The sequence below is a fragment of the Talpa occidentalis genome, unplaced genomic scaffold, assembly GCF_014898055.3.
Source record: "Talpa occidentalis isolate TD23 unplaced genomic scaffold, MPIMG_talOcc4v2.1 talOcc4.7, whole genome shotgun sequence".
Classification (NCBI taxonomy): domain Eukaryota; kingdom Metazoa; phylum Chordata; class Mammalia; order Eulipotyphla; family Talpidae; genus Talpa; species Talpa occidentalis.
Genome location: NW_023605083.1, coordinates 83,662,480 through 83,686,073, shown reverse-complemented (window position 1 = coordinate 83,686,073; position 23,594 = coordinate 83,662,480). Strand labels below are relative to the sequence as shown.

Below are 23,594 nucleotides of genomic sequence, written 5' to 3'. Positions count from 1 at the left end.
GGCCTGCACATTGCCAGCTCCTATTGTTAGGGGGAAAAGGTTGTCCTAAAGCTAATTCCATACAGGCTTTGTGGACTCCACCCCCAGGTGGAGTCCACAAAGCCTGTATGGAATTAGCTTTAGGACATCCTTTTCTCCCTAACACTATATCCAATTCTGCTTCTCATCACTCTTCCCTGACCCGTCCCTCCCACACACACCTGCCCTTCCCCACAGGCCCCTGCCCTGCCCCGCCTCGCACTCTCCGTTTCTAGGACACAGCAGCTCGTTTTAAAGGGCCGTAGTCAGCTCAGTCAGGACTCGTCAGCATCCCCCACTTGTCCTTTTTCAGCCTCCTCTAGACATTGGTCCCCTCCTTTAGCTGTCACCAGCAAACTGAATAAGACTGGATATTTTAGAAGGGGAGCTGCAGCTGGCTGGGGGAGGAGGGTGGCATTGAGAGAAGAAGAGGTAGAGGGAACATTTGGAACGAGGGAGAAATTCCCAACTGCCTTTCTTGCTAACTTTGCCAGCCTGGGGGCTGGCCAGATGTTACACTGATCGCTCTCCGTACCTCATTCTGTACCCTCTCAGTAATAACACAGCACCTTGCTTTACAATTACCACATTCTCTTCCGCACTGCCCCATGTGGGCATGTCACACTCCCTCCCTCTCCTTCAGGTCTACCCAAATGCCCCCTCCTCAATCTATCCAGCCTGACCACCATCGAAAGGGGAAACCCCTCTGCCAGCATCCTCTGTCTTCCCCACCCTGCTGTTTTTCCCCAATGCACTTGTCACCTTCTCGTGTACAATTTCATTTACTTGCAAGTATTTCTTAGATATCTTCTCCTCCCTGGCACAGTAAATGCCACAAGAGCAGACGGTTTTATGGTTTGTTCATGGGCATACCCACAGTGCCTGGCACACATCTCTCAAAGTCTCCATAAATATACGTGGATTGAATGAATGAATGAATGAATGATCTGTCTCATTTGATCCTGATACACTCCTGCAGAGCTGGGCAGTATTATTATTCTCATTTTGGGGGCTGTGGTAAGAGATACATAAATGTACTGTTTAAACCACGCTCAAGTGCTCAGCTGAGAGCATTAAGTGCATTCACATCATTGTCATGCAACCTGCGCCACCATCCATCTTGGGATCTCTTTATCTTCCCAAACTGAAACTCTGTGCCCTTTAAACGCAAACTCCCCTCCCCCTCTCCCCACCCCCTGAAGATCACCTTTCTGTGTCCTGTTTCTCTGAATTTGACGACTCTGTGTCCCTCACATGCGTGAATCAGACAGCGGTTGTCCTTTTTTATCTGGCTTATTTCATTTAATATAATGTCTTCAGACTTCACCCATGTGCTAGTGTTTTGCCCACTTTACAGAAACAATGATTATTCCCATTTTACAGAGGCTGAAGTGCAGAGAACCAGCTGAGAGGACCCAAAAACAGACTCGGGGTTGAGGGACTAGATGGCTTTAATAATTCCCTGTAGAAATCAGTGTGAATCCAGGGGCCTAGGCCTAGAAGGCAGTGGAAGAGGAATCTTCTGGGCTGCATTTCCGCTGGGAATATTTTTACTCTTATTCCCATGTCCCAGTCTTCCTCCCTCAAAGACTCCTCCTAACATCTCCCTGGTTCTCCTCTCCCCAGAGCACTTCAAAGCTCCCTCTCTTGGGTCACACTGGCCCACCCTGGAGAGCCTCCAGCTGGAGTTCCATGAGTTCCATCTGAGCGCCTGCAGCCCTGCATGAATCCCTGTTTATACCCCTCGCCCATCCACCCGCTCTGGGGTAGTTATGAGCCCGTTGCCTTCCAAAGCAATTAGTGCAGGGAGGCCAGCCGACTCGGTGCTAATGCTGTTTCATTAAGTGGGAGCAATCCTAATGATAATAAAATGGCACATTTAACATTCAAACATTGAACAGGGTTTCTAAGCGAGTATGTCTCTCTCTTTCTTTCTGGTATAACAGCTCCATCTTCATAAGGACCTGACAATACACCTTAATGAGAGAGACCGGGGAGCAGAGCATTCTTACAGAACCAGAGAAAGGAGGTGAACCAGACAAAGAATCTAGAGAAAGAGGGTGCAGCACATTGAGGGGATGAAGACCTCCAGGATTTCTGGGCTAATGGATTCTCCGGTGCTGATTTAAACACTTAAAGTCTGCAAGAAACAAGGTCACATGGAAAATAAAGCCCACCACAGACTTGAATGCAATGCAGTTATTTACTTGTTTGCGCAACACTTTTTTTCCTAACCAACATTTATGGTGCGTCCAAGATGAGCCAGATTTTATGGGACGTTGTGATGGAGGGTGGCTCTCGTTTTAGGGAAAAAAACTTGGAGGACAGCAGTGAGAAACTGGAGATGAGCTTGTTTGCCCTCCCTTGGGCAGCCTCTGTCAAATCTACCCCCAATTCATCTAAGGCCCCAGCAAAGAGAGTTTTGACAACTGCTTTGGTCTCTGAGCCAGTCCTTATACCCCCTCCTTATTGAGACATCCATCTCCAAGGTCCTTGCTGCTCTGTGATTACAGAATATCTGATTGACCTTCTGGAGGCAAAAAAGGAAAAAAAAAAAAAAGGTAGTATGATTGGGCAGCTGGCCAGGGAAAGAAGGTAGATTCAATCATCTGGTATTTATGGGAGACTCAACAGAGGCAGAAGGAAACCATGTCATCTCACAGCCACTTCCTTCATCTGAGAAGTCTTTCCCTACAGAGGGTTGGTTGTTTTTTTTTTTTTTTTCAAGATTTATTTATTTGTTTGTTTGTTTGTTTGTTTATACAAGCACTGGGTACAATCAGAAGCTCGGGAGGGTGAGAGAATTCACCAGAGCCAGAGCGGGGAACAGAACAGGCAGACTGACGAAATACATGCTGAGGGGACCAGCGGGTGGAGGTCTGTCGCGCCATGTGGGACCCTCGCCAGTGGCCAGGGGTCGAACCGGTGCTGCAGAGGCTGCGGGCAGCTTCGCAGCCCAGCGCTCAACTGCTGTGCCACCAGGGGAGGCCCAGGAGTGTTTTTTTTTAATAATTATTTTATTTTATTTTTAAAGATTTATTGATTTATTGATTTATTGATTTATTTATACAAGCACTGGTTACAGTCAGCAGCGCGGGAGGGTGAGAGAATTCACCAGAGCCAGAGCGGGGAGCAGAGCAGGCAGAAGGACCGAAGTACACTGCTGAGGGGAGCAGCGGGAGGCAGGAGAGGTCTGCGCGCCATGTGGGACCCTCCTCTGGTGGCCGGGGAGCAGCCGGGGATCGAATTGGCACCGCAGAGGCCACGGACAGCCTCGCAACCCAGCGCTCAACCGCTGCGTCACCGGGGAGTCCCTATTTTTATTTTTTTAAAGATTTATTTATTTATCCATGCAAGAGCTGGGGTGCAGGCCAGAGATGCAGGAGGTGAGAGGATTCACCAGAGACAGAGTGGGGAGCAGAACAGGTGGATCTACTGAAATACACTGCTGAGGGGAGCAGCAGGTGAGTCAGGAGAGGTCTGCTGTGCCATGTGGGTAGTTCCCCATCAAACTTGTGCTGCAGTGGCTGTGGATAGCTTCATAGGTTGCATCTTAACCACTTGAGCCATGAGGGAGGCCCCTAATAATTTTTTTTATATCTTTTACGTCGTTGTGTATTCCCCATAAGATTCCCACCACCAATTCACCCGTGAACCATCACCATAGTCCCTTGTGCTCTTCTCCCATGGAGGGTTTTATTCCCAGCTCTGATGCACAAAAGAGAGGCTGTTGGCCAGAGGTCAAAGGCGGGCTTTGCCCAGGTCAGGGAAGCGGCTGATTCGAAAAGGTGTCAAGTCATAGGAAGGTGTTAATTTCATGCTCAATTCATACAGGATCTTCCCCACGACAGGGGACAACTTGAATCCATGTCCTGGGAAAGGAAAGTGGGTTACCAGACATCCTCATAGATTGGGATTGGGCTCTCTGCAGTCCCCTACACAGACCCAGGTAAGGCTAACCTCCTCTGGGTGGCATCCCAAAGCCAGATGTCTCCTGTCATGAGTACCCCTTCTTGCATCGCCTGTCCAGCCCCCTTGTAAACTCAATGGCTACGTTTGGGGAACTATCTGGTCAACTAAGAGCATGGAAAATACCTGGCACTGAGGTCAGTCAGCTTTAAGGCATCCCACCTCCCCTTCCTCGGACTCACCAGAGAACCCAGCGCCAATGACAATGTTGTCATACTTTGGGTGCCGATCGAGAATGAAGTGCTCATCAGGAGTGTTCTGCAAAGAGACAGTTACACCTGCGTCCTTTGAGGGCAGGGGGAGGAGGGAGAACTGCAGACTCGGAAGGGAGGTGACCGGGCTGGATTTGTTTCCAGAAAGGATGGGAAGGGGACACAGAAATGCGCTCGGAAAGCCAGTGCCCCTCCCGCATGCCAGTCTTTCTCATTTATTCGTCTCCTCTCTTGTCCCGCGGAGCTATGAACACAGTAGGTGCTCAGTTAATGCATGTAAACTAACTTTAGTCTAGATGCCTCAGGCCCTGGTGACATCTGTCTCTTCTCTTAGTCCCGAAGGCTTGCTCAGCTAAAACATCTTGCCAAAAAATCTTTTAGAGCTCTTCTGGGAAACATAGTGAAAGACTGCCAGGCATAAGCCTCGTTTCCTAATGAAAAGGAATATGAATAACACCTCCTGGGCCCCTCTCTGGTGGAGGTGAACCAACCCACAGAAATGAGTTCGTTTGTTTCAAGTCACATACTATGTCAGGGGTCAAACAGAGCCTGAGCAGCGCAAGGCCTGTCTCCTTCCCCTGTCCTCCAGAGCCGTGGGAGGCTGGCGACGGCCCACACCTCACCGTGTACATGCAGCGCTCCATGACGGCCGGCTCGGGCTCCAGGTCAGGCAGGTGATCTCTGACAAAGCGGCTCAGGATTTGGACGTCTTGGATGTCTGAGAATGCTGCAGGGCAGTCCCGCTCCTCGGGATCCGCGTTGTTGCCGTGGTGATAGCAGACCTGGCTCCCAATCAGAGCACAGTGAGCTGCCAGGGCCAGCCTGCTGGCACCCCCACCCAGCCTAGGGGACAGGTCTGTACACAGGATGTCCCCATCCATGGTCCGCATCTGGACAGGCTGACTGTTGCCACAAGAGGTTACCTAGCAGTCCACCCCCACCCCAACTCCTTGTTTACAAAGGAAGGGCTCCCTTTGCTGGCTTGGGAACTCCCTCAGAAGGTTTGCACTGAAAACAGCTAGTGGTGAGGCAGCCTCTGGTTGCTACTCACCAGGATCTGTGGAGCCTGTGGAAAGGAAAGTTAGACCAGATACCCCAAATCTGCTTGGACCTCTACTAACCTTCTCCATGCCTTTCCACTCACCTTCATCAGCCCTGGATACTCTCTGGATGGCAGCCCGTATATGATGTGGGGAGCCAGGCTGGGGTCCAGGCTCAGGAAGCATGGAAAGGCCTGGGACATACCATAGCTCTCGGGAACCTTCTCTCGCCAGTAACACACATTGATCCGCAGGGTCTTGAGGCAGGGAGAGGAAGCGGGAGATGAAGGGGGAAAGCCAGACAATGAGAGCAGTTTCTTCTTGGGGTCCTGTGGCCCTTTAATACAAGCCCAGATACCCTGCTTAACTCACCCACCCTTGTCTCATCCAGCTCTCGTGTCATGACACAAAATCTGTTATGACACAAACTCTCTCAGTTGCTGTCTCTTTCCCCATTCTTAGTCTTCTCTCAAAACTGCTTCCCAGCCCTACTTCCCGCTCTCTCTCGAAGGATTAAAAATGTCTCACATGTATTGAGGGCTAACTATAGGCTAGACCATCTCCCAAAGACTTGATCATATAATCATATAATATCATTATATAACAACACTAGTTCCCATTCTACAACTTATAAAACTGAGGCTCAGTGAGGTGAATGAATTTGCTCAAGGTCATCCACCAGCAAGTGCAAGTGGCAGGTCCAAGACTTAAACCTGAGTCTATATGGCTCCAAGATTTGTTCTCTTAAACACCAAATCTCAGCTCTCCCACTCTGCTTACCTGGAGAGGCAGCTCAATTCCCAGGGGACAGAGGAGCCTATTGGTCCAAGGACCGGCTGTGATGATCAGGCTCTTGGCATGGTAGCTCCTGGAGGTGGTTTTCACCCTGACTGGTAGCCCTGGGTTTATCTCCATCACCTTCTCTCCATCACACACTATACCTCCTTGCTGTTGAATTGCATCCTAAAATTAGAGTGCATTAGTAACATATGGTCACCCTGGAGAACAGAGTCCTTTACTTAGAACAGAAAAGAGAGTGCAGAATCTAGACCCTCCTATTTCATGTTGATAAGGCCTTGCACGGTATGTTAAAAGCAACTGCCCCAAAGGCCAGTACTAAAGCCACAGACAAAGGTTCTCATTCACTGGCCGACTGGGACCCAGGACACGCGGGACAGGAGCCGCATGCTGCTCCCACACGATACCACCTGGAGGGCTCTCAGGGCCTTGTCCGCATAGAGGACTCCTGCAGACTCATCCAAGAGACCCACTTTGCCCCTGGTCAACCGAATGTTGGGGAAACGCTGCTTCAGTTCCTCGGGTGGAAGACACTGGTGGGCCACCCGCTGCCTAGACAGAGTAGCCTGGATTGTCTTTAATTCTGGATTGTCCTCCATGCCAAGCAGAAGCAGTCCAGTCTGCCTGTAAACAAACAAGCAAACAAAAGCACCAGGATGAGGGGGAGGGTACGTGTCAGGGCGCTGGACCTTCACTCTTTCTTTTTTTTAAAAAAAGATTTATTTATTTATATATACAAGAACTGGGGTACAGGCCAGCGGTGCAGGAGGTAAGAGGATTCACCAGAGACAGAGGGGGAGCAGAACAGGCAGGCTGAGTGAAATACACTGCTGAGGGGAGCAGCAGGAGAGATAGGAGAGGTCTGCTGCGCCATGTGGGTAGCTCCCTGGCCTGCTAGGGATCGAACTCGTGCTGCAGAGTCTGCAGATAGCTTCGCAGTGCTGTGCTTAACCCCTTGCGCCACAAGGGAGGCCCTTCGCTCTTGCTATTCACCAACTCTCCGGCAGAGGAGAGTCACGGGCTCACAGAACAGGTAAAGTCGTCTAGATTCTGTCGGAGGAGTCTCTGTGTTATTGGACTGCTTTGCAGTCACTCCCAAATCAGCTCTGGCTCTCCCTTGGGTTTGCTTGTCCCTCCCTCCTCCCCCTTCAGGATCCATCCTGCCCTTGAGGGCAGATATCCTAATTTCTCTTTCATCTTCACACCTAGAAAAATGTCCTATGATTTTGATAAGATTCCTTTCCCTTCCTCTGGTCCCCTGAGCCCACTCAGTATTTTGATCTCTCTAGTCATTATCCTCATTTCTTCACCACCACCCCCTGCTATTTCCTTCCCCTACCCCTTTTCTTGTCATGTAATGCTCTGTCCCTTCCTCTGTGTGTGTCTCTCAGTTCCTTCTCAGAGCAGCCGTTTTGTGAATTAGGGCCCTAATTCGCAGATCTGGCATCACCTCTGCGACCTTGCTCTGCTCCCCACTGCTCCAGGCCCAGGTTATTCCTCTAACACATGTCTGCTGGTCTAGCGGTGGCCCCTGCCCCAGGGCACGTGGAAATGGCCATTTTTTTCTGTTGTCTTAATGCGCGGGGCTTGCCAAGTGGACAGGCTCCAGGGCTGCTGAACCTGCGTTGATGAGAAAGGTCCCACGCGAGCGCCAATAGCGTCCTCATGCAGAAATACCAAGAGATGCTCTCTAGGCCTCCAGCAATTAATTCAGCGAGTCTGTGGTTTTGTTTCTCTTTGTACATCCCTCTGTGCTTCCTGTTCCCTAAGAGTGTAAGCTGTTTCTCTTTCAGATGTTCTGTCTCTCCGTCATCAGAGACCAGAGCTCCATCTTGTAGGAATGGATCTAAACAGTGGAATGGTCACTCTGGCCCCTGGGCCCATGACTGCGGTCCCCCTCAGTTTCGGCAGCCACAGGGACCAGCATCAGCCTGGTACATCCCCCAGGTACTGCATCTAAAGCTCGTAATAGCCTATAATAGAGTCTCATGGATATTACATGCTTCCAAATCCCACATTATCTGGTTGGGGGATTAAAGAAAAGATTGGGAGGGGGTGGGGACACAGCAGGCCCTGGGGCTGGTGTCAGTACACAGAGCCACGCAGCGTGCCCAATGCATTTGCCATGGCCCCCGCCTACCCAGCATCCAGCACGGGCGAGGCGGCCGTGCTTCAAAGCTCAGCAGAGGAAAGAGGCTGTAGAAATCCCCGCTATGGAGCAGTCTTTTTCTCGTGGCCCCAAAAAGGACTTTGGATTGGTTCTCAAGTAATGAAAACTTGCCTAGTAAACGTCTTGGTCAACAAGGTAATAAAGAAGTCGCCCAAGTGCATGCTCTGGAGCCCTTTTTACCCAAGGGGGTTGTGGCTGGGTAGAATTCTGGGAAGGACCCGGCTAAGCCATTAGCTCAGCAGTTATAATAAGGCACCCTCCCTGGCCCAGGATTTCCAGGGCAGCATATTCTAAGCCCTTCCTGTAACATACCGGCCTTGCTCTCATATATTCTGAGATTTACTTTTTCTTTCTCGTCCCCTCCTGCCTCCCTCCTTTCCTTCGTGCTCCTTCCCTCTTTCTTTGTAATAAGGACGCCCCTTACAGAAATGTACTCGCACCAAGACAACGGGCAAATCTGTCGAATTATGAAACGCTGAGTGATGTTCTAATTCCCAAGTCGTCCTGTGGTGGATGAAGCGGGAGCGCCCCATCCCTAGGAGTAATCAGCACGCTGATTCTGCCGGTGAATGTAATTGTGCCGATTGTAATCATTTTGCTCCAGCTCCCTGCCCCTGTGGCATTTATTTCTTAGCCTAGATATTGATCTAACAGTGGGAAATTTTCCATCTGAATCTGTGATGCTGGACCCTCCCCTAGTCCGAAGAAGCGTTTGGGAAATTCTCATTTTCCGTGGATCACAGCTGAGCTATTTGGCCTGAGGGAAACCGTGCACTGCTGGAGAAATGTCTTGGATTGGAGAGAGATTTTTGACCATTATGAGCAAATCGGAAATAAATGTAAAACACTGCCTGGAAATGCAAAGGCCTGTCATTATGGGAGATAGGTGAGAGGCTCCTGTGGGAAATGCTTAGAGAATTGGAAATCAGTCAATCAAAACCAGGATTGGAGAATGGGCCTTTCCCCCCAGTATGAAGATAGATGACTTCCATGGGCAGATTGAAAATCATTTAAGTGCTTATTTTCTTAATGGCTTTTCCTAGATCCCAATAAATAGGCTGCTCATTCTGCATCAATTTCTCACCCTGTGCTCCAGGCCTCCTTCTCCTCTTTTTCTGCCCAGACCTCGGCTACAAAGTTTGGGGAGAAGAGTGAGAAGGGTCAAGGGCATTGTGGGAGGAAAATATGACCAGGAAGGGAGTATTCAGGTCTCACCCAGGAAAAAGGCACCTTGGCTGGGTTGCCAAGGAACCCTGGAAAGAGCCCTCCTCCGTCTCCCAGAAGGCGTCAGCCGAGTGGGGAACATCTGATAGGAACTGCGCCTTCTTCCCAACCCCAGCTCAACCGAGCGCTGGAAAGAGGTAATCGAAGATTCCTCCCACGGGCCTTGTTGATTCCTCGCTATCAGAATAAAGCTTCGGTCGTGATGCAGGGAGTTGGCGAGCGGGGATTTCCACCAGTTACTATAGCAGGACGGAGGCCCAGGCCCCATGGAGCAGAGAGGGTTGTTGGGGAGGAGGAGACAGCCCTCGCATCTGCCATTTCCCACCCCAGACTCTGGCTTTCCTCGCTCTGGGCTAACACTGCCAGGCGAGACAGCTCTCAGAGTCACCTTGGGGAAGGGACTCGAATCAGGACTTGGTAATGGCTGCTGTCTTTGTTGGTTTTGGAGGAGCTCTCTGCGTTTCATCTTCCGTTCAGTGGGCCGAGGTGGAATTGGTTAACAAAGACTGCTCCAGGGAGGGGATGTGGCTGACAAGCCAGACACTTCGCAGACACAGGAAGCAGCAGCTGCGGAGGGGGCCACCAGGTTCTGCCAGCAGCTGTACTGCCTACGGCTGTGATCTTGTCTGATATTGTCAGCTAAGCAGGGCCAGCCGGGGTCAGGAGCTAGATAGTAGGACTCAAAGGGAGAAGGCGGGGCAGGAAAAAGCTGTGCCACAGAGCTGGGATTTGCTGTTGGTATCAGTGTCCTGGCTGTACACATCACAAAAGACTCAGACCTTGTGATCTGACACGTGTGTCATTGCCTGTTCCCAGAATATATGCAAATATTCTAACCCCCCGCCCCGTGTTTAGTATGCCATGGTCACAGGCAGCGGCGGAACAGAATAAAGAGTTGGACAACCATCTTAACTACCAACTCCTGAAGGTGTTTGTGTTGTTTCTTTTCTTTTAATCATCAGCAAATAGCACGAAGTAAATGCACTCGATATCTACTCGTTAGATTATGATAGTGTACTGGCTCTTCCAGAAGAACCTATGAGCATAAGAAACACGGGATGATGAATCATTTAGAAAACAGAATTAGGGACAAAAGCTAAAGGAATTGGAATGGGAAATACCTGTTCTGTGCCCTTACTAAGAAAAAGAACCAAGTAAATCAGTGTGTCTGAGTAAATTAGATTATCCATAAGAAAGGACTTGTTAATAATATCGTCATACTTAGTAAGCTACAGAATTTTAAAGTTTTTTCAAAGCACATTCACTTTACCCTTCATTATTCATAATTGGGAGTGTGAAGCATCAGAATGGTTTTTGAAGGGGGGCTACGACATAATCCTCTCTTTAAATGTCTACTAGCAGTCTTTTGCCCAGGGATGATTTAGGCATGAACTTGTCTGGAGATGGGGCATGGACAAGGCAACCAGTTTTGTTACAGGGCAGGGAGAGGGGCACCCCAGAAACCCCAAACCTGCCTGCTCTAATTAGGTTCTGCCATCCACCGCATCAAGACAAAACATACAGACCTTTAGTGGAAAGGAGCTTTAATACAATTAATGTGCAATAGAGAAAAGACAAAGAATGCAGTTTTCAAATCAAGCACCCAAAGTTACCCATTCCCTCGTGGGTAAACAAGATTGGCCCAAAGCAAGACCCAAAAGCCTGCCACAAGTCTAAAGCACCTTCTGGCAGGGATCCACAGAAAAAGGGTCAGAAACAGTCAGACAAGTCTGGGAGGAAAAGAACAAAATCAAAATCAAGATAAAAGCTGCCATTGTTAACCTCCCCACGGATCTTTCACCCACGTCTGTTTCAACCAGACCAGGACCAAGAAGCAAGTGCAGCTTCTTCACATGTCTCTCTGCTCCACATCCCTCCTCCAGGTCTCCCTCTGGCTCTCCATCCTTCTTCCTTCCTTCCCCAGCCTCCTCTCCAGCTTCTTCTCCCTGCTCAGCTCCACCCTCCCTTGGGTGGGGCAGGGAACCTGGAGCCTCCCCTTTTCCCGGGGACCACCCTGTTATTGCTACAACCCCGAGACCAAAATGGGTCTACCACCTATTGTCTGACACACAAGCCTGGATGGCTTTATATTTTTAGGTGGTGGATAAAAAGCAAAGGAAGAATACTGTTTTATGGAATGATGATTGTATGAAATTTCAGTGCCCATAAATAAAGTTTTATTGGAACACAGCCACTCTCATTTGTTTACATATTATCTGTGACTGCTTTCACACTGCAATTTTGAGTCTTTGGCAGGATTGAATAGTTGTAACAGAGACCATATGGCCTGCAAAGCCTTACTATGTGCCCATTTACAGAAGAAGTGTGCCAATCTCTCTTCTAGTATGAGTATATTAATTTTGTGATTTACATTAACGGGTAAAGACCCTGATTACTCAGTAGCAACCCTCAGACAAGGCTGAGGGGTTAAATAAACCCAATTAACAGGGAACAAGTACTTAGATCAGCCCTAGTTTCTTCTTATATGCTCTCAATCTACGACCATGATAAGGATGATTTTTCAGGTACCAGTCTAAATTCTTTACTTATATTCACCACAGCCCCATGAAATAGATAGTATCACCCCTACTTTACAGATGAGAAAATTGAGTCTCACAGAAGTTAAACAGCTCACTCAAAATCACACCTCTAAAAGAGTTGAGGAGAGCAGGCTTGACTGATTCCAAAGTCCTTTCAAATCCTGTCCTCCTGACACAGAGGAGGATTGTGAGAGTATAAGAACCCGAGAGCCTCTTTCCCTGATGTCCGTGGTTGCTACCCCCATCTACCTCCTCCTAACCTTTTTCCTCCTTCTCTCAATGGACAATAGGAGACAGCTGACCCAGAATAGGTAGCAAGAACTGCCATTTATTAAAAGGTGCCAGGTACTGTGCCAATATTTCATAAGAGTCTTGTTTAATCCTTACAATATCTTAGGAGAAAAAAAATGAGGCACAAAGAGGTACAGAAACAGGTCACACAGTTGGTCAGAGGTAGAACACGGAGTCGCACTCAAGCCTGTCTGACTCCAGAATCATTTTTCCTCTAAAAGATGTCAGAAACTCTCCTAACATCTCTTAGTCGCCTCTCTGTCTGCTGGGAAGAAGTAAACCCTCCGAGGCTTTGGCAATTCTTTTAGCACAAGATACTCAGCAGATTTCACAGATGGCTAACAGGCCACCCCTCACAAGGCCACCCCTCAGCAAGACATGCTCCTTTATTTGGGTGCTGGGTGTATTAGCTGCCTCTGGAATAAATCTGTAATTATCTGCCCTAGCTGTATTTGCATAATGGATTTCACTTTGTTCTTAAGTTAATGGTGTTTTTGCAACAGAACAGTAACCTCTTGGTTCCTGGTCATTAAAATAACTGCCACCCTGTAGGGTAGAGCTGTGGTTTTGTGGGAAATTCAGTTAGGAGCCACAGAGAAGGTGGGAGGGGACGTGGGATGGGTGGTTAAAGTTCTCTTTGCATCACAGCCTGTCTGCCTTCTTCCAAGAAAGTGTTTGAAAGGTCAGCGAGAGGGGATTTTTAGGGGCTGGAGAGAGTCACAGGGACAACAAGAAAATAGCTACAGACTCACTCCCTGGCAAGCAATGTAGCCTGGGGAGCATCCCTTTTGTCCCAATGGGAGGAGTTATGCAGAGAATAAAATGGATTTACAGGGGTCGCTCTGGAGGAAGGATTCAGCATGAAAGGTTACTTACTACTAGTAGGAATATAAACAATCAAGACAGCAGCCTCCTCCTCCGTTTCTGTCCCTGCCCTAAGAGAATGTCAGATGGCTCCATGGAGATGTAGATACAAACTCCACCTCTGGGTTTCTGCCCAGTATGTCTTTCCAGCAGATTTGCCAGCACAACCTCTGCTAGCCTTGGAAGCATGGTACAAGCCCAGTCCTGGGACTCAGAGCCTGGCAGGAGCCAGGTAGATCTGTGGGGTCATCACAGTGACAGCGAGAGCAGGACACTTCCTGTGTCTGGCACTTCCCTAGCCCTATGCCCCACCCATTGCATTTTCAGTGTCTACTGCACATACTAAAAGCACCTCCAGGTGCTAAACCCCTGATTCAAGGAACTCCTCCCCGACCCCTGCCTCCACCTGTGTAACTGGGTTCCAGTCTCGTGCTCCAGCTGGGCCCATATCCGGTAGCACTCATGCATCATCTGGGTGTAAAAATCTTCAGGGTATGCCATTCGGATTATTCGACTCTGCCCATGGGAGCTTCCTCGGGAATGTGGTAAGAAGAACTGGAAGTAGAGAATAAGAGAGACAATTGAAGCTGTTATCCCTTGCCCTCCCCACCTACACACACACACACACACACACACACACACACACACACACACACACACAGAGAGCCATCTCATCAATGTTGGCAGCCAGGAGCCATTTATTCTTCAAATATTTCCATAGGGTTTCCCTGGTGGCGCAAGGGGTTAAGACACAGCCTATGGAGCAATCCGCAGCCAATGCAGCTCGAGTTCGATCCCCCAGCCGGCCAGGGAGCTGACCCACATGGCGCAGCAGACCTCTCCTGTCTCTCCCACTGTTCCCCTCAGCAGTGTATTTCAGTCAGTCTGCCAATCTGTCTCTGGTGAATCCTTTCACCATCCGCACTCTGGTCTGTGCATGCATAAATAAATAAATCTTTAAAAATTTTTTTCCATAAACCTCTCTAAATTCTCCTTTTATGACCAGCTTACTGATTTGACTATCAGAATAGGAGTCCTTGAGTAATGCTAACGCAGGCATCCTTTTTCCTAACAGTCTTCACATCCACAAGTCCTTCTGCTAGTCATTCTTCAATCATCCTGCTGCAACCTCATCCCACTTAGATTCAGAAACAGAATTACGGGCTTCCCCGGTGGCGCAGCGGTTGAGCGCTGGGTTGCGAAGCTGCCCGCAGCCTCTCCGATTGCTGTCCCACATGGCGCGCAGACCTCTCCTGCCGCCCGCTGCTCCCCTCAGCAGTGTACTTCGGTCCTTCTGCCTGCTCTGCTCCCTGCTCTGGCTCTGGTGAATTCTCTCACCCTCCCGCGCTTCTGACTGTACCCAGTGCATGATTCAGAAACAGAATTACAAAGAATCTTCCATCACTCTAGTTTAGCTCCTCATTTTATGCGTAAGGAAGCGGGTGCTGGCTATCTCTCTGTGGCTACAGATCACTCAGGACAAGGGAGCTGCCTTGGGATTCAGGAAAGCATGGAGAGTTTCCTGCCAGATTGGACCAGGAATCCCTCAGGCTTTGAGAAAACTGATAAAGAATGAAAATGGTTTCTCACCAATCTATCTTATTACCAAGAAGAGTAAACCCAAATCAGCCTGGAGAGCTGTAAACAAAAGGGTAGACACATTTAGAAGTTGACTGGGGAAGCTCAGAAGGGCCTTGTGAATATCTGGGACCCCACCCACATATGTGGTGGTCACTGCAGACTGTACTGCATGGGGTCACCTTTCCTATAAGAAAGAATAATACCTGGGGGGTGGTGGGCAGAGGAAGGATTAGGGTCAAAATAAGGGAGGGTGCAATTTTATGGGGAATATAATCAAAATGAAAATGCATACATTGTGCAAAAATGAAAAATGATGTAAGAATTATATAAAATAAAATATTTAAAAAAAAGGAAAGAAAGAATAAGACCTGGGCCGCCCCTGGGGGCACAGGTGGTTGAGTGCAGTGCTGTGAAGCTGTCTGCAGCCTCTGCAGCGCTGGTTTGATCCCGGCTGGCCAGCGAGGGTCCCACATGACGCAGTAGACCTCTCCTGTCCCGCCCGCTGCTCCCCTTAGCAGTGTATTTCGTCAGTCTGCCTGTTCTGTTCCCTGCTCTGTCTCTGGTGAATCCTCTCACCCTCCCGCGCATCTGGCCTTGTATAAATACAATAAAATAAATAAAATACGTACAAAATAAAAAATAAATCTTTAAAAAAAAAGAAAGAATAAGACCTAAGTCTTATTTCCTGTGTATCAAGCAAGGCGGTTGCTATTATTCAGAGCTGGCAGAAAAAAACAGAAGCCCCTGCTGAGTTTAAGGCTAAGAAACCAGGAAGGTGCAGGAAAGAATCATACCTCTTAGGCTGACAGATCAGTCTTTACCTCTAAGCGAATTTATCTTTATTTAAGGTTACCCAAAGCAGAGCCGATGATTTTTCCGGGCCAGAACAAACATTTTAGTATAAGAGAGAATGGGTGGCAAGAAAGAAGAGAACAGGACCTGGAACACTTCTTGGTCAAGAGCATGCACTGGGAGGTAGCAACAGAAAGAAATGTATCTAGAAACCTAATGTGAGTCTTAGGGAAGATGGAACTTTCTTCACATTGCCATGAAACACATCAGCAGGTAAGTTACAAATTGCACACAATCTGTGATGACTCAGGTCTTTGGACTTTGCCCCATAGCCTGCTAGCCCTGGAAACCCGAAGATCAGGAGTAGAGAGGGGACACCCTACCTGCTCCAGCAAGAGGACCCTCTTCCCGTGTTTGACCAGGTGATACGCAGTAAAACAGCCCTGGATGCCTGCCCCTACCACAATGGCATCATAGAGATCCTTCTGAGCTGCCATGATGCCCACTTAGCCCTCCAGCCACAGAATTCACAAAGGAAAAGGCAAGCAGGGGCTGTCTCCAGGCTCCGAGTGGAGGAGTAGGCAAAGTCCAGCCTGGCCAGGCGATCCCACAATCCCCTGGGGCCATGTCGGGCTCCCTCCTCCCTCCCTGCCATAATTTGGCACAGGGCTCAGCCCCCGCCTCCCCTGCAGAGCAGAGCTGGGTAGTCTGATTTGTGAGGTTTTGCCCAACTCAGCTGCCAGCCTCACCCTTGCATCCCTCTAGCTTTCTATTCTTGGCTCAATTATTGTCATGCAAATGGGCTCCTTCCTATGCCACCTTCCTGTCTCATTATGATCTTTGTCTCGGGATTTCGGCCCAGGAATTTCAATGTCCCCAAGACCAAGCTGGGCACCGGGAATGCTGCCTCCCCCTGCTGGTTTCCCTCTCTTCAGCCTGATTTCCTTTGGCGATTCTAGAAGGCCCAGCTAAGAACTTGGCAAGAGGCCCAGGATAAGGCCCACCTCCCCTGTGGGAGGTGAGGTCAGGGGGTAAATGCACCGGCCAATTAGGAGGGTAGTTTTGTGATTATGAAATTATTCTCAGCATGTTTTACTTTAGTTCTTTTAAAAGGGAGAAGAAGAAATGACCCCGAACAAATGGAAAGGACAGCGTGAGAGGAGGAGACTTCTCCTGGGGCACGGACAGGGGACAGGCACCAGCTGGGACATAGGGACCCTGTAGTGAACCCACCCTCTGTGATGGGCACTGTGCTAAATAAGTGTGTTTACACGCATTCAGGACAAAGCAATTTGTAGGGTGTGACTCTTATACAATTTGAGCATCCTCTCTTGAAGACTGTACCCAATGAAACCAGCAAACAAATAGATAAAAGAAGGCCTCCCTGGTGGCGCAAGGGGTTAAGCACCGCACTGTGAAGCAATCCGCAGCCTCTGCAACATGAGTTCAATCCCCAGCCACCCAGGGAGAAACCCACATGGCAAGGCAGACCTCTCCTGTCTTGCCCGCTGCTCCCCTCAGCAGTGTATTTTCAGTCAGTCTGCCTGTTCTGTTCCCCACTTTGTCTCTGGTGGATCCTCTCAACCCCCACATCTCTGGCCTGTGCCCCAGCTCTTGTATGCATAGATAAATAAATCTTAAAAAAAAAAGAAAAAGAAAAATTATGAATACAAAATTAGGTGCTAGGACTTGGAAGAGACCCTGCAATTAAGTAGGCTGGTGGTGGAAGTTTCATTAGCCTCACAGTAAATCTGCCTCTGCATGCATTATCTGTTTTAATCCTCAGAGCTCTAGGAGTAAGTATTTTTATCCCTTCTTTGGCACATTAAAGATGGCTCCAGATTCTCTGTCACTCCTCCCATCACAGGCTCTGTGACTGCTTGACCATATGGCAGAAATGACACTGGGAAACTTTCTAGCCCAGATCTTAAGACACAGAGAGCTTCTGCTTCTGGCTTGGCACACTCGCTCCTGGAGCCCAAGCTGCCATGGTTGAGGGCCTGAGGCTACGTAGAGCCAGACGTGACAGTGAAGGCCACCTCCGACCCTGAATGACCAAGTCCATGCCATGTGGAGCAGAAGAATGTTACAGAGCAGGGCCTCCACGGTGGCGCAGCGGTTGAGCGCTGGGCTGAGAAGCTGCCCGCAGCCTCTGCAGTGCCAGTTCGATCCCCGGCTGCTCCCCGGCCACCAGAGGAGGGTCCCACATGGCGCACAGACCCCTCCTGCCACCCGCTGCTCCCCTCAGCAGTGTACTTCGTTCCTCTGCCTGCTCTGCTCCCCGCTCTGGCTCTGGGGAATTCTCTCACCCTCCCGCGCTTCTGACTGTACCCAGTGCTTGTATAAATAAATAAAAATAAATCTTTAAAAAAAAAAAAGAATGTTACAGAGCAACCCCGATATAAAACAGGTCACTTGACTATGGGTCCTCACCCACGTGCTTAAAGGGGACTTATTAATGCTAGACTGCAGACACGCACAAAAGGTTGATAAAAGGTTTACTTACAAGGGAAGGGGGAATGGGGAAATGAATAACTCAGGGAGAAAAAAGGGGAGATAAGTTCGTGAATGCGTCCTACCAGTTCCTCTGACCTGGAATCCCAATGACCCGCCGAGCTGGTGCACTGAGCACACTGCATGGCCAAGAGGGTGACCCCCCCACGCCCCCACCCCCCCCACCCCACCCCCACCACCACATGGCCAGTTAAATACTCAAACAGAGAACATAGTTGCTTAACTCCACGCTCAGGTCCTCGCAACCTTCCCTTTGGTGATGATGGGATTTGTAGTTCCCAGTGTCTTGATGGAGTGGGGGTGGAGTCCACAAAGCCTGTATGGAGTTTGCTCAGGACATCCTTTCCCTCTAACAGAACCAAGCACCCAGTCACCATCTGAATTACTGACAAACTAAATTGTGAGAGAGGATAATGCGGTCGTTATTAACTGTTAACTTTGGAGGTTGCTGTTTTTTTAAAGATTTATTTATTTATGCATACAAGAACTGGGGTACAGGCCAGAGGTGTGGGGCGGGGGAGAGGATTCACCAGAGACAGAGTGGGGAACAGAACAGGCAGACTGACCAAAATACACTGCTGAGGGTGTTATAGTGTTATAGGAGAGGGGCAGCCCAAATCCCGCAAACCTGCCTATTCTAAATGGGTTCTGCCATTCGCTGGGAGCAGCCCACGAATCAAGAGAGGTCTGCTGCGCCATGTGTGTTAATCCCTGGCCGGGGATGGAACTCATGCTGCAGTGGCTGCAGATAGCTTCATAGTTTGTGTCTTAATCCCTTGTGCTACCAGGGAGGCCCTAACTTTGGAGGTTTTTATGCACCCATAACTGAAGCACCACTTTACAGCCAAAGCAAAGGCTTGGAGAGTTCATCACTTGTCGAAGGACACATACCAGGTAAATACAGGCACTGAGGTCTTAACCTGGACTGGCCCGCTCCAGAAGCCTTCCCTGAATCACTGTGCTCTTCTGAGGATTAGTCAGAACTTGTAATCATGATTCTGATTTCAATATTTGGCTTCTTCTCTCGAGGTGACACTGTGAGTGGGAGAGAATAATGGACCGGGAAATCCACGTGACCAAAGGACTCCACCCCGCCTCAGCACAGTGGTCTGTTCTGGCGAGAAACTCCCAGAGGGGCCCTGGCAACTGACTATCTTTTCAGGCCAGCCCTTTCTTTCCAAGGAGATAGAGGCTCAGAGAAGGGGTAATGTGTGAGTGGCTTTTTTTTTCCTTCTGAAAAAAAAGTCGCTCTGGAATCCGGAAGTCATCTTAGCCCCATCCTCCCTGAATCCAAGTGGGACCAGGTAGCCTCGCATTGGACCACCCCCTTAGAGTAACAAATGGCAGACATAACAGAAAAATATGCTATTTAGTATGTAAATTCTTGATATAAATACATAAGATTAGCACCTGGATTTTTCTTGCTAAGATGTCAAAGGAGAACAGTTTACACACCAGGAAAAGCAAACAATAAATCCTTACATGGACATGTGCCCAGTCTCACTAGCAATGAAAGTAATGGGAATTAAATAACTTCCAGGTATGATTATATGCCTATTAAATCAGCATAAATAAATAAAAAAGATAAAATCTCCTGTTGTCAGGGCTGTGGGCTGGAGAGAGCGTAGGAGGGCAACTCAGATTTGTCTGGATTTCTGCAGCATGCTAGGGCAGCGTGCAAGAGAATATAAAATGGTTCAAACCTTCTGACCTAGAAATCCAACTTGGGGAACTATACCCCCAAGGAAATATCCAAGGGGAGAAAAAGACATCTGAATGAAGACATGCATAGCTGTACTTTTTATGACATAAAAATTGGAAACAACCCAGCCACAGGGAATAGTTGAACAAACTCTGGCAGGTTGACACAATGGAATACTATGTAGCGATTCAAAACGACAAGAATGAGGACTGTGGGCTAAGAAATGTGAATATGAAATAACACTGCAAAAAAGAAGCAGAGCACCAATAGACACACACAGATCACAGCCTTAAGTTTCACGCTATACAAGATGGAAAGAATTTGACCAGGTAAGGGAGCTCAGTGCTCATTAGCTTTTGTATTCTATAAAAACTGCACGTCCATTCAGAATTTGTAAAAGAAGGAAAAATCCCCTGGGGAAGCAGATGCTTCAGATCTTCCTAGTCCAGGGTTTCAGGGACTGGGGGAGTTCTTTCTTTGTTCTAATCTCAGTTCTTTCTGGGCGCGCCCCCTCCCCACAGATTTCCTATTGTTTGTCCTCCAGGGAAGCTACAAATCAGTTCTGTATGCACCCCTCACTCATTGTTTAACATAATGTCCCTTCAGAAATAAAATGTCAATACTATTTCCCGATCCCTACTGCACACGCCTGCCCTGGATTCCTGGACACAAGCATTCTGCTGCTTATTAAGAATTTCAAACAGCTCCTCCAGAAACAGACACTGGCTATGACCCAACCTTGAAATAAAAAGCAAATCGACTTCTGAAGGCTTCTCCTTCTCTGAGGGTTGCCCATCCTCGTGGCTGTCCCGATACAGGCAGGCAGAGAGAAGTGATCCCCTCAAATTCCATTTTAACACCCATTCTGGTTCGGAAGACTATTACAGGGGAGCCAGCAGCCCTATACCAAACGGCTGTATGTGTCAGCAATTGCTGCTCATGTCCTGGGGCAGAGCCACCGAGGATGTGAAGCTGAACTGCTCATCTGATGGCTTGATTGACACTTCGCAGATGGGGGTGGGAGAGCTGAGCCACAGAAGCATCAAGCTGTACAGCTCAGAAATAATGAGAGGACCTGAATCGGGGAAGAGAGAGCGCAGAATAAATAAGAGAGACCTAGTAGAATGGCGAGGGAGAAGCTTCTGTTTCTTTTCCCTGCCCCCCTTTGCCAAGGAGTTGGAACATGAAACAAGCAGGCAGGCAGGCTGACCGGGAAACGGCCCTGGCAAACCCATCCTGCCAGCTGCCTGGGGTGTTTGAGACCCCAAACGTGCAGGGGTTGCCAGCGTAAGAAAACAAAGAGCAGTAGAGCTGGATCTGAACACCGGCTCCATCCATACTACAGAACACCGCAGGTCCCAGGTTTCATCCCCTCTCCACCTGCCCCAGCCCGGCTCCCTTTGCCCCAGATGGTGCATCCACATTCCTCACCTTGATTCTTGTATTAACCTCCTGACTGGTCTCCCTGCCCCTTCTTGCTCCTCTTAATCTGTGCCTCCACACTCCTGTCAGTGTCTCCTCTCTCAAAGGCAAGTTTTTATTCTGGGGGTCACATTTTGCTCCTCCATATGTGTACATTGCACTCGCCCTCCACGAAACTACTATGCCCATACCCCATACCTTCCTCCCTAAACGGCCAATCTGAACAGGTCACTCCACCACTGAAGATTTTTTTAATAGCTGCCTATTAGGATAAAACAACTCGTTAGCTTGACACACCAGGCAGTTCTCATCCCGACCTCCGCCTGCGCCTGCAGCTCTGCCTCCTGTCCCTTCCCAATGTGCGCTTTAGGCCCAGACAATGCTGAACCCAGAGAGGTGCTGGCATTCACTGGGAGGAGTCCAAATTCCCGGATACCCCAAGCTGGCTGGGATGGGCGCTCTCCATGATAACAATGAGCAGAGGGTATTATAATTGTTTGCATGTCTACCTTCCCCTTATTATGGGGGAGGGGGCTTCTTTGACGTGCCATTTTCATCAGTAATACATGCCGATGGACCAACAATTAAAGGATACAAAAGTGAACACTGAAAAGGAAGTCTCTCCACCTTTGAATCAGCCGCTTCCTTCTCCTCTTCACATACTATGCTATCCCTGTTTTCTTTTCTTTCCAGAGATGTTCTGTGAGTATACAAACATACTTACATAGTAGGTACATAGTTAGATAAAGAGATGGATGGGTGGATAGTAGATCTTAGAAGTAGCATACAGTAATCCCCCCACCCATGGCTTCAGTTACTTGAAGCCACCCACAATCCAAAAATCATTATGTACAATAAGATATTTTGAGAGAGGGCCTCCCCGAGTGAGTTCGATCCCCAGCCAGAGAGGTGACGCACATGGCACTGCAGACCTCTCCTGTCTTGCCCGCTGCTCCCCTCAGCAGTGTATTTCAGTAGATCTGCCTGTTCTGCTCCCCACTCTGTTTCTGGTGAATCCTCTCACCCCCCACCCCTCACACCTCTGGCCTATACCCCAGCTCCTATATGCATAAATAAATAAAAATAAATCTTTAAAAAAAGATATTTTGAGAGAGACCACATTCACGTAATTTTCATTCTGGTATGTTATTATTACAGTGGGATTGTTATATTTTATTATTTTTTAAAGATGTATTTTATTTATTTATGCATACAGGAGTTGGAGTGCAGACCAGAGGTGTGGGGGGTGGGGGCGACAGGATTCACCAGAGACAGAGCGGGGAGCAGAACAAACAGACTGACTGAAATACACTGCTGAGGGGAGCAGCGGGCGAGACAGGAGAGATCTGCTATGCCATGTGGGTCACCTCTCTGGCTGGAGATCTAACTCGTGCTGCAGTGGCTAGGATAGCTTTATAGTGCTGAGACTGTTTTAACCCCTTGCGCCACCAGGGAGGCCCACTTACATTTTATTTTTAATTATTGTTGATCTCAGCACCTTAAACTAAACTTCATCACAGGAACGCATGTATAGAAAAAAGCATTATATATATATAGATATAGATGTAGATATATATACACGTGTATGTGTGTGTAGGGTTCAGCACTATCTGCAGTTTCAGGCATCCACTGGGGGTCTTGGAACATATCCCCCACATATAAGAGGGAACGACTGTCCTGGACAGCACCTTGCTGTTCTCATTTCCTACATCTGGCTTCCACACAAGTCACATGGGCTGGCACATCTTCCTGATGGCCACATAGTGTCCCCCTGTATGGAAGAGGCTTTTGGGACAGACAAGGCGTCCATTCATGTTTGCTAATGGGTAGCGGGTTTCTCTGGGCACCCTCAAGTCCCGTGACTCTCTAGCCAACAGGCTTTCAGGGAGGTGAGAGGTCTGTTCTGGGCTGACCCAACAAAGTTTCACAAAGACTGACAGTGCCCTCTGTGAGCTGCCAAGCACCCACCTTCAGACTTGGAGGTGGTGGGATGGAACTTCCAGGGACCCTGGCTTCTGCTTCCTGGCACACCTTTGTATTTGCATGTATTAAGTGGCAGATTTTAGGGAGTCACTCTGATTGCTGGGCAGTGTCCAAGGGACGGAAGAAAATACAGAAAGTCCTGGGAATTGGGACTGAAACCTCAGAGAAAAGATTAAATCACCATTTAGGCTGGGGAGGGGAGAACCACCCAAGGAAGGGTGTTCTCAGACCTCACTGGGACAAGAAGAAATGAAGTAAAAATGAGGGAGAAGCTGTATTCATTGTCTTTTTTTTTTTAAAGATTTATTTATTTGTTTATTTATACATGCACTGGGTACAGTCAGAAGCGCGGGAGGGTGAGAGAATTCACCAGAGCCAGAGCGGGGAGCAGAGCAGGCAGAAGGACTGAAGTACACTGCTGAGGGGAGCAGCGGGCGGCAGGAGAAGTCTGCGCGCCATGTGGGACCCTCACCA

The 23,594-nt window shown here is 48.7% G+C and overlaps 1 protein-coding gene across 2 annotated transcripts in view; it reads right to left on the bottom strand.

Moving 5' to 3' along the window:
* Positions 1-3,371: 3,371 nt before the first annotated feature.
* PIPOX (pipecolic acid and sarcosine oxidase) overlaps positions 3,372-23,594 on the bottom strand; it is a 35,127-nt gene continuing 14,904 nt past the window's right edge. Inside the window, exons 1-8 of one of the 2 annotated variants that reach the window (XM_037492278.2) lie at positions 15,883-16,329; positions 13,533-13,681; positions 6,448-6,661; positions 6,020-6,202; positions 5,344-5,496; positions 4,823-4,981; positions 4,170-4,245; positions 3,372-3,890 (exon numbers count right to left, since the gene is read on the bottom strand). In XM_037492278.2, coding sequence (XP_037348175.1) covers positions 3,760-3,890; positions 4,170-4,245; positions 4,823-4,981; positions 5,344-5,496; positions 6,020-6,202; positions 6,448-6,661; positions 13,533-13,681; positions 15,883-15,996 — 1,179 coding nt within the window. In that variant the 5' untranslated portion in view covers positions 15,997-16,329 and the 3' untranslated portion in view covers positions 3,372-3,759. Of the gene's footprint in view, positions 3,891-4,169; positions 4,246-4,822; positions 4,982-5,343; positions 5,497-6,019; positions 6,203-6,447; positions 6,662-13,532; positions 13,682-15,882; positions 16,330-23,594 lie in introns of those variants that run through there. The other variant, XM_054689372.1, reaches the window with a different exon arrangement.